Here is a 15672-nt window from a genome sequence, read left to right on the forward strand (position 1 = left end):
ACAACGCTTCCAGAAGGCTGAAATTACTGCCAGATCTTTACTCAGACGGCATTTATTAGGTTTACAACGCTTCCAGAAGACAAGAATCATTGCCAGATCTTTACTCAGACAGATTCAGTAAGGTTTACATCGCTCCCAGAGGGCTAAAATTATTGCCAGATCTTTGCTCAGACAAAATCTATTAGATTTACAACGCTTCCAGAAGGCTGAAATTACTGCCAGATCTTTACTCAGACGGCATTTATTAGGTTTACAACGCTTCCAGAAGACAAGAATCATTGCCAGATCTTTACTCAGACAGATTCAGTAAGGTTTACATCGCTCCCAGAAGGCTAAAATTATTGCCAGATCTTTGCTCAGACAACATCTATTAGATTTACAACGCTTCCAGAAGGCTAAAATTACTGCCAGATCTTTACTCAGACGGCATTTATTAGGTTTACAACGCTTCCAGAAGACAAGAATCATTGCCAGATCTTTACTCAGACAGATTCAGTAAGGTTTACATCGCTCCCAGAGGGCTAAAATTATTGCCAGATCTTTGCTCAGACGGCATTTATTAGGTTTACAACGCTTCTAGAAGACTAGAATCATTGCCAGATCTTTACTCAAACAGATTCAGTAAGGTTTACATCGCTCCCAGAAGGCTAAAATTACTGCCAGATCTTTGCTCAGACGACATTTATTAGGTTTACAACGCTTCCAGAAGACAAGAATCATTGCCAGATCTTTACTCAGACAGATTCAGTAAGGTTTACATCGCTCCCAGAAGGCTAAAATTATTGCCAGATCTTTGCTCAGACAACATCTATTAGATTTACAACGCTTCCAGAAGGCTAAAATTACTGCCAGATCTTTACTCAGACGGCATTTATTAGGTTTACAACGCTTCCAGAAGACAAGAATCATTGCCAGATCTTTACTCAGACAGATTTAGTAAGGTTTACAACGCTCCCAGAAGGCTAAAATTATTGCCAGATCTTTGCTCAGACAACATCTATTAGATTTACAATGCTCCCAGAAGGCTAAAATTATTGCCAGATCTTTGCTCAGACAACATCTATTAGATTTACAACGCTTCCAGAAGGCTAAAATTACTGCCAGATCTTTACTCAGACGGCATTTATTAGGTTTACAACGCTTCCAGAAGACAAGAATCATTGCCAGATCTTTACTCAGAGAGATTCAGTAAGGTTTACATCGCTCCCAGAGGGCTAAAATTATTGCCAGATCTTTGCTCAGACGGCATTTATTAGGTTTACAACGCTTCCAGAAGACAAGAATCATTGCCAGATATTTACTCAGACAGATTCAGTAAGGTTTACATCGCTCCCAGAAGGTTAAAATTATTGCCAGATCTTTGCTCAGACGGCATTTATTAGGTTTACAACGCTTCCAGAAGACTAGAATCATTGCCAGATATTTACTCAGACAGATTCAGTAAGGTTTACATCGCTCCCAGAAGGCTAAAATCATTGCCAGATCTTTGCTCAGACAACATCTATTAGATTTACAACGCTTCCAGAAGGCTAAAATTACTGCCAGATCTTTACTCAGACGGCATTTATTAGGTTTACAACGCTTCCAGAAGACTAGAATCATTGCCAGATCTTTACTCAGACAGATTCAGTAAGGATTACATCGCTCCCAGAAGGCTAAAATTATTGCCAGATCTTTGCTCAGAAGGCATTTATTAGGTTTACAACGCTTCAAGAAGACTAGAATCATTGCCAGATCTTTACTCAAACAGATTTAGTAAGGTTTACATCGCTCCCAGAAGGCTAAAATTATTGCCAGATCTTTGCTCAGACAACATCTATTAGATTTACAATGCTTCCAGAAGGCTAAAATTACTGCCAGATCTTTACTCAGACGGCATTTATTAGGTTTACAACGCTTCCAGAAGACTAGAATCATTGCCAGATCTTCACTCAAACAGATTCAGTAAGGTTTACATCGCTCCCAGAAGGCTAAAATTATTGCCAGATCTTTGGTCAGACAACATCTATTAGATTTACAACGCTTCCAGAAGACTGAAATTACTGCCAGATCTTTGCTCAGACGGCATTTATTAGGTTTACAACGCTTCCAGAAGACTAGAATCATTGCCAGATCTTTACTCAGACAGATTCAGTAAGGATTACATCGCTCACAGAAGGCTAAAATTATTGCCAGATCTTTGGTCAGACATCTATTAGATTTACAACGCTTCCAGAAGGCTAAAATTACTGCCAGATCTTTGCTCAGACGGCATTTATTAGGTTTACAACAGTTCCAGAAGACTAGAATCATTGCCAGATCTTTACTCAGAGAGATTCAGTAAGGATTACATCGCTCCCAGAAGGCTAAAATTATTGCCAGATCTTTGCTCAGACAACATCTATTAGATTTACAACGCTTCCGGAAGGCTAAAATTACTGCCAGATCTTTACTCAGACAGATTCAGTAAGGTTTACATCGCTCCCAGAGGGCTAAAATTACTGCCAGATCTTTGCTCAGACGGCATTTATTAGGTTTACAACGCTTCAAGAAGACTAGAATCATTGCCAGATCTTTACTCAAACAGATTCAGTAAGGTTTACATCGCTCCCAGAAGGCTAAAATTATTGCCAGATCTTTGCTCAGACAACATCTATTAGATTTACAACGCTTCCAGAAGGCTAAAATTACTGCCAGATCTTTACTCAGACAACATTTATTAGGTTTACAACGCTTCCAGAAGACTAGAATCATTGCCAGATCTTTACTCAGACAGATTCAGTAAGGTTTACATCGCTCCCAGAGGGCTAAAATTACTGCCAGATCTTTGCTCAGACGGCATTTATTAGGTTTACAACGCTTCAAGAAGACTAGAATCATTGCCAGATCTTTACTCAAACAGATTCAGTAAGGTTTACATCGCTCCCAGAAGGCTAAAATTATTGCCAGATCTTTGCTCAGACGGCATTTATTAGGTTTACAACGCTTCCAGAAGACTAAAAACATTGCCAGATCTTTACTCAGACAGATTCAGTAAGGTTTACATCGCTCCCAGAAGGCTAAAATTATTGCCAGATCTTTGCTCAGACGGCATTTATTAGGTTTACAACGCTTCCAGAAGACTAGAAACATTGCCAGATCTTTACTCAGACAGATTCAGTAAGGTTTACATCGCTCCCAGAAGGCTAAAATTATTGCCAGATCTTTGCTCAGACGGCATTTATTAGGTTTACAACTCTTCCAGACGACTAGAATCATTGCCAGATCTTTACTCAGACAGATTCAGTAAGGTTTACATCGCTCCCAGAAGGCTAAAATTATTGCCAGATCTTTGCTCAGACAACATCTATTAGATTTACAACGCTTCCAGAAGGCTAAAATTACTGCCAGATCTTTACTCAAACGGCATTTATTAGGTTTACAACGCTTCCAGAAGACAAGAATTATTGCCAGATCTTTACTCAGACAGATTCAGTAAGGTTTACATCGCTCCCAGAAGGCTAAAATTATTGCCAGATCTTTGCTCAGACGGCATTTATTAGGTTTACAACGCTTCCAGAAGACAAGAATCATTGCCAGATCTTTACTCAGACAGATTCAGTAAGGTTTACATCGCTCCCAGAAGGCTAAAATTATTGCCAGATCTTTGCTCAGACAACATCTATTAGATTTACAACGCTTCCGGAAGGCTAAAATTACTGCCAGATCTTTACTCAGACAGATTCAGTAAGGTTTACATCGCTCCCAGAGGGCTAAAATTACTGCCAGATCTTTGCTCAGACGGCATTTATTAGGTTTACAACGCTTCAAGAAGACTAGAATCATTGCCAGATCTTTACTCAGACAGATTCAGTAAGGTTTACATCGCTCCCAGAAGGCTAAAATTATTGCCAGATCTTTGCTCAGACAACATCTATTAGATTTACAACGCTTTCAGACGACTAGAATCATTGCCAGATCTTTACTCAGACAGATTCAGTAAGGTTTACATCGCTCCCAGAAGGCTAAAATTATTGCCAGATCTTTGCTCAGACAACATCTATTAGATTTACAACGCTTCCAGACGACTAAAAACATTGCCAGATCTTTACTCAGACAGATTCAGTAAGGTTTACATCGCTCCCAGAAGGCTAAAATTACTGCCAGATCTTTGCTCAGACGGCATTTATTAGGTTTACAACGCTTCAAGAAGACTAGAATCATTGCCAGATCTTTACTCAAACAGATTCAGTAAGGTTTACATCGCTCCCAGAAGGCTAAAATTATTGCCAGATCTTTGCTCAGACAACATCTATTAGATTTACAACGCTTCCAGACGACTAGAAACATTGCCAGATCTTTACTCAGACAGATTCAGTAAGGTTTACATCGCTCCCAGAAGGCTAAAATTATTGCCAGATCTTTGCTCAGACGGCATTTATTAGGTTTACAACGCTTCCAGACGACTAAAAACATTGCCAGATCTTTACTCAGACAGATTCAGTAAGGTTTACATCGCTCCCAGAAGGCTAAAATTATTGCCAGATCTTTGCTCAGACAACATCTATTAGATTTACAACGCTTCCAGACGACTAGAAACATTGCCAGATCTTTACTCAGACAGATTCAGTAAGGTTTACATCGCTCCCAGAAGGCTAAAATTATTGCCAGAACTTTGCTCAGACGGCATTTATTAGGTTTACAACGCTTCCAGACGACTAGAAACATTGCCAGATCTTTACTCTGACAGATTCAGTAAGGTTTACATCGCTCCCAGAAGGCTAAAATTATTGCCAGATCTTTGCTCAGACAACATCTATTAGATTTACAACGCTTCCAGACGACTAGAAACATTGCCAGATCTTTACTCAGACAGATTCAGTAAGGTTTACATCGCTCCCAGAAGGCTAAAATTATTGCCAGATCTTTGCTCAGACGGCATTTATTAGGTTTACAACGCTTCCAGAAGACTAGAATCATTGCCAGATCTTTACTCAGACAGATTCAGTAAGGTTTACATCGCTCCCAGAAGGCTAAAATTACTGCCAGATCTTTGCTCAGACGGCATTTCTTAGGTTTACAACGCTTCAAGAAGACTAGAATCATTGCCAGATCTTTACTCAAACAGATTTAGTAAGGTTTACATCGCTCCCAGAAGGCTAAAATTATTGCCAGATCTTTGCTCAGACAACATCTATTAGATTTACAACGCTTCCAGACGACTAGAAACATTGCCAGATCTTTACTCAGACAGATTCAGTAAGGTTTACATCGCTCCCAGAAGGCTAAAATTACTGCCAGATCTTTGCTCAGACGGCATTTATTAGGTTTACAACGTTTCCAGAAGACAAGAATCATTGCCAGATCTTTACTCAGACAGATTCAGTAAGGTTTACATCGCTCCCAGAAGGCTAAAATTATTGCCAGATCTTTGCTCAGACAACATCTATTAGATTTACAACGCTTCCAGACGACTAGAAACATTGCCAAATCTTTACTCAGACAGATTCAGTAAGGTTTACATCGCTCCCAGAAGGCTAAAATTACTGCCAGATCTTTGCTCAGACGGCATTTATTAGGTTTACAACGCTTCCAGAAGACAAGAATCATTGCCAGATCTTTACTCAGACAGATTCAGTAAGGTTTACATCGCTCCCAAAAGGCTAAAATTATTGCCAGATCTTTGCTCAGACGGCATTTATTAGGTTTACAACGCTTCCAGAAGACTAGAAACATTGCCAGATCTTTACTCAGACAGATTCAGTAAGGTTTACATCGCTCCCAGAAGGCTAAAATTATTGCCAGATCTTTGCTCAGACAACATCTATTAGATTTACAACGCTTCCAGAAGGCTGAAATTACTGCCAGATCTTTACTCAGACGGCATTTATTAGGTTTACAACGCTTCCAGAAGACTAGAATCATTGCCAGATCTTTACTCAAACAGATTCAGTAAGGTTTACATCGCTCCCAGAGGGCTAAAATTATTGCCAGATCTTTGCTCAGACAACATCTATTAGATTTACAACGCTTCCAGAAGGCTAAAATTACTGCCAGATCTTTACTCAGACAGATTCAGTAAGGTTTACATCGCTCCCAGAAGGCTGAAATTATTGCCAGATCTTTGCTCAGACATCTATTAGATTTACAACGCTTCCAGAAGGCTAAAATTACTGCCAGATCTTTACTCAGACAGATTCAGTAAGGTTTACATCGCTCCCAGAGGGCTAAAATTACTGCCAGATCTTTGCTCAGACGGCATTTATTAGGTTTACAACGCTTCAAGAAGACTAGAATCATTGCCAGATCTTTACTCAAACAGATTCAGTAAGGTTTACATCGCTCCCAGAGGGCTAAAATTATTGCCAGATCTTTGCTCAGACATCTATTAGATTTACAACGCTTCCAGAAGGCTAAAATTACTGCCAGATCTTTACTCAGACGGCATTTATTAGGTTTACAACGCTTCCAGAAGACTAGAATCATTGCCAGATCTTTACTCAGACAGATTCAGTAAGGTTTACATCGCTCCCAGAGGGCTAAAATTACTGCCAGATCTTTACTCAGACGGCATTTATTAGGTTTACAACGCTTCAAGAAGACTAGAATCATTGCCAGATCTTTACTCAGACAGATTCAGTAAGGTTTACATCGCTCCCAGAAGGCTAAAATTACTGCCAGATCTTTGCTCAGACGGCATTTATTAGGTTTACAACGCTTCCAGAAGACTAGAATCATTGCCAGATCTTTACTCAGACAGATTCAGTAAGGTTTACATCGCTCCCAGAAGGCTAAAATTACTGCCAGATCTTTGCTCAGACGGCATTTATTAGGTTTACAACGCTTCCAGAAGACTAGAATCATTGCCAGATCTTTACTCAGACAGATTCAGTAAGGTTTACATCGCTCCCAGAAGGCTAAAATTACTGCCAGATCTTTGCTCAGACGGCATTTATTAGGTTTACAACGCTTCCAGAAGACAAGAATCATTGCCAGATCTTTACTCAGACAGATTCAGTAAGGTTTACATCGCTCCCAGAAGGCTAAAATTACTGCCAGATCTTTGTTCAGACGGCATTTATTAGGTTTACAACGCTTCAAGAAGACTAGAATCATTGCCAGATCTTTATTCAAACAGATTCAGTAAGGTTTACATCGCTCCCAGAAGGCTAAAATTACTGCCAGATCTTTGCTCAGACGGCATTTATTAGGTTTACAACGCTTCCAGAAGACAAGAATCATTGCCAGATCTTTACTCAAACAGATTCAGTAAGGTTTACATCGCTCCCAGAAGGCTAAAATTACTGCCAGATCTTTGCTCAGACGGCATTTATTAGGTTTACAACGCTTCCAGAACACTAGAATCATTGCCAGATCTTTACTCAAACAGATTCAGTAAGGTTTACATCGCTCCCAGAAGGCTAAAATTACTGCCAGATCTTTGCTCAGACGGTATTTATTAGGTTTACAACGCTTCCAGAAGACAAGAATCATTGCCAGATCTTTACTCAGACAGATTCAGTAAGGTTTACATCGCTCCCAGAAGGCTAAAATTATTGCCAGATCTTTGCTCAGACAACATCTATTAGATTTACAACGCTTCCAGACGACTAAAAACATTGCCAGATCTTTACTCAGACAGATTCAGTAAGGTTTACATCGCTCCCAGAAGGCTAAAATTACTGCCAGATCTTTGCTCAGACGGCATTTATTAGGTTTACAACGCTTCAAGAAGACTAGAATCATTGCCAGATCTTTACTCAAACAGATTCAGTAAGGTTTACATCGCTCCCAGAAGGCTAAAATTATTGCCAGATCTTTGCTCAGACAACATCTATTAGATTTACAACGCTTCCAGACGACTAGAAACATTGCCAGATCTTTACTCAGACAGATTCAGTAAGGTTTACATCGCTCCCAGAAGGCTAAAATTATTGCCAGATCTTTGCTCAGACGGCATTTATTAGGTTTACAACGCTTCCAGAAGACTAGAATCATTGCCAGATCTTCACTCAAACAGATTCAGTAAGGTTTACATCGCTCCCAGAAGGCTAAAATTACTGCCAGATCTTTGCTCAGACGGCATTTATCAGGTTTACAACGCTTCCAGAAGACTAGAATCATTGCCAGATCTTTACTCAAACAGATTCAGTAAGGTTTACATCGCTCCCAGAAGGCTAAAATTACTGCCAGATCTTTGCTCAGACGGCATTTATCAGGTTTACAACGCTTCCAGAAGACTAGAATCATTGCCAGATCTTTACTCAAACAGATTCAGTAAGGTTTACATCGCTCCCAGAAGGCTAAAATTACTGCCAGATCTTTGCTCAGACGGCATTTATTAGGTTTACAACGCTTCAAGAAGACTAGAATCATTGCCAGATCTTTACTCAGACAGATTCAGTAAGGTTTACATCGCTCCCAGAAGGCTAAAATTACTGCCAGATCTTTGCTCAGACGGCATTTATTAGGTTTACAACGCTTCCAGAAGACAAGAATCATTGCCAGATCTTTACTCAGACAGATTCAGTAAGGTTTACATCGCTCCCAGAAGGCTAAAATTATTGCCAGATCTTTGCTCAGATGGCATTTATTAGGTTTACAACGCTTCCAGAAGACTAGAATCATTGCCAGATCTTTACTCAAACAGATTCAGTAAGGTTTACATCGCTCCCAGAAGGCTAAAATTATTGCCAGATCTTTGCTCAGACAACATCTATTAGATTTACAATGCTTCCAGAAGGCTAAAATTACTGCCAGATCTTTACTCAGACGGCATTTATTAGGTTTACAACGCTTCCAGAAGACTAGAATCATTGCCAGATCTTCACTCAAACAGATTCAGTAAGGTTTACATCGCTCCCAGAAGGCTAAAATTATTGCCAGATCTTTGCTCAGACAACATCTATTAGATTTACAATGCTTCCAGAATGCTAAAATTACTGCCAGATCTTTGCTCAGACGGCATTTATCAGGTTTACAACGCTTCCAGAAGACTAGAATCATTGCCAGATCTTTACTCAAACAGATTCAGTAAGGTTTACATCGCTCCCAGAAGGCTAAAATTACTGCCAGATCTTTGCTCAGACGGCATTTATTAGGTTTACAACGCTTCAAGAAGACTAGAATCATTGCCAGATCTTTACTCAAACAGATTCAGTAAGGTTTACATCGCTCCCAGAAGGCTAAAATTACTGCCAGATCTTTGCTCAGACGGCATTTATTAGGTTTACAACGCTTCCAGAAGACAAGAATCATTGCCAGATCTTTACTCAGACAGATTCAGTAAGGTTTACATCGCTCCCAGAAGGCTAAAATTATTGCCAGATCTTTGCTCAGATGGCATTTATTAGGTTTACAACGCTTCCAGAAGACTAGAATCATTGCCAGATCTTTACTCAAACAGATTCAGTAAGGTTTACATCGCTCCCAGAAGGCTAAAATTACTGCCAGATCTTTGCTCAGACGGCATTTATTAGGTTTACAACGCTTCCAGAAGACTAGAATCATTGCCAGATCTTTACTCAAACAGATTCAGTAAGGTTTACATCGCTCCCAGAAGGCTAAAATTACTGCCAGATCTTTGCTCAGACGGCATTTATTAGGTTTACAACGCTTCCAGAAGACAAGAATCATTGCCAGATCTTTACTCAGACAGATTCAGTAAGGTTTACATCGCTCCCAGAAGGCTAAAATTATTGCCAGATCTTTGCTCAGATGGCATTTATTAGGTTTACAACGCTTCCAGAAGACTAGAATCATTGCCAGATCTTTACTCAAACAGATTCAGTAAGGTTTACATCGCTCCCAGAAGGCTAAAATTACTGCCAGATCTTTGCTCAGACGGCATTTATTAGGTTTACAACGCTTCCAGAAGACTAGAATCATTGCCAGATCTTTACTCAAACAGATTCAGTAAGGTTTACATCGCTCCCAGAAGGCTAAAATTACTGCCAGATCTTTGCTCAGACGGCATTTATTAGGTTTACAACGCTTCCAGAAGACAAGAATCATTGCCAGATCTTTACTCAGACAGATTCAGTAAGGTTTACATCGCTCCCAGAAGGCTAAAATTACTGCCAGATCTTTGCTCAGACGGCATTTATTAGGTTTACAACGCTTCCAGAAGACTAGAATCATTGCCAGATCTTTACTCAGACAGATTCAGTAAGGTTTACATCGCTTCTAGAAAGCTAAAATCACTGCCAGAACATGTTTAGTCTCTCGAGTGGTTTCTTCAGTTTGAAGAAGAAAAGATTAAATAAGGGGTGTGGAGAGTTATCTTCGCTATGAGAGATAAGTGCTATCACCTTATCATTCTATCTAAGGAATGAAAGACTATAATCAGCCTCCTTACCGTGTGGAAATTATGAGAATAACATCAATAACAAATTTCAAATGATAATTATGATATTTATAACAATAGCATTGATATGGAGTAAAGACGTATTGTGAAAAAAACCGTAATTTTAATCAGAAAATCTTAGTAAAAATTTACTGTTCTCAGCCGTATTTCAGTAAAAATACAGGCGACCGTAATTATCACCCTACATTGTTATTTTATTTTACTGGTTGGTGACCGCAATGTTGTTACTGTTCTTAAAATATTTAATTTCAATTGTTCATTACTTCTCAAATAGTTTATCTATTTCATTATTTCCTTTCCTCACTGGGCCATTTTTCCCTGTTGAAGCCCTTGGGCTTATAGTATCCCGCTTTTCAATAATAATAATAATAATAATAATAATAATAATAATAATAATAATAAAACAGGTAAATGACCTCAAAAGAACCAGAGGAGAAGTGTATGCCGTAAAAATAATGAACGGCAGAAGGAGATACTCTAGGATCGTTAAGTCGGATAAAGATGGCCGGATTCTGCATGTCCATCGACTAAAGGATGAACCAAATATCTCTCCGAACGCACAATTTATTAAGGTAAGAGACAGTGACGTAACATACCTGGAAATTACTTGAATGACGTCAGGATTACCTCTACGTTTTTACTATCAAAGCTTGTAATGATGATGATGATGATGATGATGATGATAATAATAATAATAATAATAATAATAATAATGAAAATAATAATGATGATGGTAATTATAATAATACTAAAACTAATACTAATAATAACAAATAATAATAATAATAATAATAATAATAATAATAATAATAATAATAATAATACTACTACTACTACTACTACTACTAATAATAATAATAATAAGAACAAAAATTGAGCGTAAGTAGTGGAATAAAGCAAGGCTGTACTGGCTCTACAACATGATTCAAATTAATTACTTATCAGATTATAAAACAAGTAGAAAAGGAAGGTAATGGTTTTAAAAATTATATTATAAAACTAGTAGTATTATTTTTTGCTGATGATGTCCTAGTGCTTGCTGAGAATATAGAGGATGCTGAATTGAACATAAGGAAAGTGATAGATATAGGAAAGCAGTGTGGTTTAGACATAAATAGCGACAAAAGTAGCATACTTATATATAATATGAAGGAGAAACCAGATAATATAGAGGGAATAAGATTAGTAAGCAACATTAAATACCTAGGTATCAAAGTAAATGATAGTAGGAATATGTTCAAAACACAGAAAAGTGAAATGATAGTTAAGGCGCAAAAGCTATCTAATCTTACATATTCGATCATAGAAAAAAGTTGTAATAAGATACTGATAGGGAAAACATACTGGAAAAGTGTAGCACTACCCTCTATATTATATGGAACAAATGTAATTAACTTAACGGAAACGGAAATAGAAAAGTTGCAGAGAATAGAGAATGGAGTGTATAGAAGGATGTAGCCTTGAGAGGGGATGTAGGAGCATCTGCTATGAAAACAAGGGTAATGGATGGAAATCTGAGGTACCTTAATAGCATTTATAAGGGAGAAAAGGACTTACTAACAGCAATAGTCAATGATATGGAAGAAAAAGAGAGGAAGTGGTGGATGCTTGTGAAGAAGTATGCTGAAGAATGTGGGATGGCGATGAGAGAAGTCAAGAGATGTACGAAAGAGGACATGAAGAAGAGAACAAGAGAATGGGACACAAGCAAATGGAAGAGTGAAATGGGGTGCAAGGAGAGACTAATTTTGTATAAAAACTGGAAAAGTGAAATCAAGGAGGAGGAAGTGTATGGCAACACATTTGCGTCAATTTTATTATTCAGAGCAACAGAGCAAGGACAAACACTTTGGGCTTGAATATAAAAAACAGACACCAAGATGGAAATATAAACTGTGTATTCTGTGATGTAGAAGAAAATGCTAATCACTTTATGTTATATTGTCCAAAGTTTAGTGATATAAGAATAAAAACAATTGAGCTCCAACAACCATACGAAGAAGATAGTGCACAAACAGTTGGAAAATTCCTTTTTTTGTGAAGAAAATATTGAAAATAAGGAAAGTGTACTACAACAAATGTGGATGAAAAGACAAAAACTAGTGAAAATAAGGGTGCTATATTTGTTGTGTATCTCTGCATAATGGAAGATTGATTCCTCTCGACGATTTCTTTGGAATGTTCCAAACATACTCTGTTTACAGTACCCTAATCTGCCAATCACTTACATTTAGTATTATGTCATAATGATTGAGACAATGTCCTTTTATGATATTTTCTTATAAGAAATGTACGTTACTCATAGCTTATTTCTTTCCTTCTTCAGTATGAAGAAATAACGGAGTTGACGCACTACAGTGATCGAATGACGTTCATGGATTTCGGTTCCGGAGGCAAATCCCTCGTGAGAATTGTCATTAAATACTACAATGACGTCAACTTCTTAAATCATGTTAGAAATCACATCCTTCTATGTACAGGCGAAAGGGGACCTTCGTATGTAAATTCTAAGGTATTGGAGGTGAGAGACAAGGGAAGAGCCGGTGAGTTCCTGATCTTGGGAGACTTTGAGAGGAACGATGGAACTGCTGGAAGGGCTGTCGTGTCTAGTAAGGAGGCAGGTGTTTGGTGGAAGAGGGGAGCCAGTGTCGGGATGTTGTCTTCCTACCTCTGTCAGCATGGGTCCACAGAAGCCACTGCTTCTCAGTTTTGCATCCTCACCCAGAAATACTATGGGGCAAAGATCTTTGCATATGTCAAAGAGGGTCTCAGTGCATTAAGCAGTGTGATTCGCAAGTGTGACAATGTCAGGGAAATTGAGATAATTGATTGTGGAAGAGTCGTCTATTGTTGATATCTAGATCTTGATCAGAGGCAACCACTAGCAGAGTAAAAGAGAATGAGAAAAAGAACATAGGGTAAAGTAATCCTATGATGAATTCACGTACTTGATAGTTCTTTTTCTTCATTTTTTATTTTTTAGTTTTGTAAAAAGTTATGATTCTTCATTCTCAGCAGTACTATCATAAAATATAATAATCATTGTGTTTCTTGTTTATTGGCGGTAGTTATGGTCTTCTTTTGTCAACTTTATTTACCCTTATTTACCTTATTTACCCTTCCTTCTGTTCGTATTTTTTAGCAAGAAGAGTTATATCTAATCATTGTATTGTAAACCATACAAACTTTTCAAGTGACATTATATGAGCACCATAAATTGAAAGAAAGGTGACACACAGTACATGATGTTCAAAATAAAAACACTGTAATTAATCCTTCATTTTTGTATTGTCATTAGTAATTTAAACCATTGTTCTTTAGTCTTGGGTAGTGCCATAGCCTCTGTACCATGGTCTTCCACTGTCTTGGATTAGAGTTCTCTTGCTTGAGGGTACACTTGGGCACACTATTCTATCTAATTTCTCTTCCTCTTATTTTGTTAAAGTATTTATACTTTATATAGGAAATACATATTTTAATGCTGTTAATGTCCTTAAAATATTTTATTTTACCTTTTTCCCTTTCCTCACTGAGCTATTTTCCCTGTTGGGGCCCCTGGGCTTATAGCATGCTGCTTTTCAAACTAAAGTAGCTTAGCAATTAATAATAATAATAAGAATAATAAAATGAACATAATAAAGATACGTAGTAATGCCATTGAGTCTTTGTCCTTGTGTAACCGAGAACATTAAATCATTTTATAGACTCTATAGCATCTCTAATAAAGAATGTTCAAGTTTAGTTCATAATGAAAGTTATTAGAGTCTATAGTATCTTAATGGATGCAGCCTTTAAATAGATTCTTGTATTTATTATTATTATTATTATTATTATTATTATTATTATTATTATTATTATTATTATTATTATTATTTAACTACAACCCTAGATGGAAAAGCAAGATGCTATAAGCCCATGGGCTCCAACAGGGTAAAAATAGCCCAGAAAGGAAAGAAAAGGTAATAAGGAAATGAATAAACTATCTGAGAAAAATTGAACAAATGAAATTAAATGTTTTAAGAACAGTGGCAACATTAAAACAAATCTTTCTAATATACACTATAAAAAGACTTATATCAGCCTGTTTATCATAAAATAATTGCTACAAATTTAAACTTTTGAAGTTCTACTGATTCAACTACCCGATTAGGAAGATTATTCCACAACTTGGGCACAGCTGGAATAAAACTTCGAGAATACTGTGCATTATTGAGGCTCATGATGAAGAAGGAAAGACTATTAGAACAACAAACACACACACACACACATATATATATATATATATATATATATATATATATATATATATATATATATATATATATATATAGATAGATAGATAGATAGATATTGACCACAAATTATAAACGTAATTAACGTTCTCAAGTACTATAGTTAGAAGTGGCAAGGCATGGCTACCCTGGATGGAAGTACAGAAGATGCTTCGCTGGAAACAGAATACTGAAGCCATGAGACTTGAAGTTCTTGTAGTGTACGTAGCTGGTAGTTAGGGAATAACGGAGAAGCGGGTGATAATCTAACTAACTTTATTTCAACAGACAGCGAGGTTTTATAACAACAGTTTCAGTAAAAGAAGGTCACAGAATGTAACTTGAATATACTTCCCTTCTCAAGTGAAATGTTTGAATTTAGAGTACATGAATATAATTCCCCTCTCAAGTGAAATGTTTGAATATGGAGTACTTGAATATACTTCCCTTCTCAAGTGAAATGTTTGAATGTGGAGTGCTTGCATATACTTCCCTTCTCAAGTGAAATGTTTGAATGTGGAGTGCTTGCATATACTTCCCTTCTCAAGTGAAATGTTTGAATATGGAGTACTTGAATATACTTCCCTTCTCAAGAGACATGCTTGAATGTGGAGTACTTGAATATACTTCCCTTCTCAAGTGAAATGTTTGAATATGGAGTACTTGAATATACTTCCCTTCTCAAGTGAAATGTTTGAATGTGGAGTGCTTGCATATACTTCCCTTCTCAAGTGAAATGTTTGAATATGGAGTACTTGAATATACTTCCCTTCTCAAGAGACATGCTTGAATGTGGAGTACTTGAATATACTTCCCTTCTCAAGTGAAATGTTTGAATGTGGAGTGCTTGCATATACTTCCCTTCTCAAGTGAAATGTTTGAATATGGAGTACTTGAATATACTTCCCTTCTCAAGACACATGCTTGAATGTGGAGTACTTGAATATACTTCCCTTCTCAAGTGAAATGTTTGAATATGGAGTACTTGAATATACTTCCCTTCTCAAGTGAAATGTTTGAATGTGGAGTGCTTGCATATACTTCCCTTCTCAAGTGAAATGTTTGAATATGGAGTAC

General features: G+C 37.4%; 1 protein-coding gene across 2 annotated transcripts in view; it reads left to right on the plus strand.

Annotated features, from left to right (window-relative positions):
* Positions 1 to 13875, plus strand: part of LOC137616211 (uncharacterized) — a 19228-nt gene extending 5353 nt beyond the window's left edge. The window contains exons 4-5 of one of the 2 annotated variants that reach the window (XM_068345849.1): positions 10732 to 10896; positions 12651 to 13870. In XM_068345849.1, coding sequence (XP_068201950.1) covers positions 10732 to 10896; positions 12651 to 13178 — 693 coding nt within the window. In that variant the 3' untranslated portion in view covers positions 13179 to 13870. Of the gene's footprint in view, positions 1 to 10731; positions 10897 to 12650 lie in introns of both variants that reach the window. The other variant, XM_068345850.1, reaches the window with a different exon arrangement.
* The last annotated feature ends 1797 nt before the right edge of the window (positions 13876 to 15672 follow it).

The sequence above is a fragment of the Palaemon carinicauda genome, chromosome 22 (genome assembly GCF_036898095.1).
Source record: "Palaemon carinicauda isolate YSFRI2023 chromosome 22, ASM3689809v2, whole genome shotgun sequence".
Classification (NCBI taxonomy): Eukaryota; Metazoa; Arthropoda; class Malacostraca; order Decapoda; family Palaemonidae; genus Palaemon; species Palaemon carinicauda.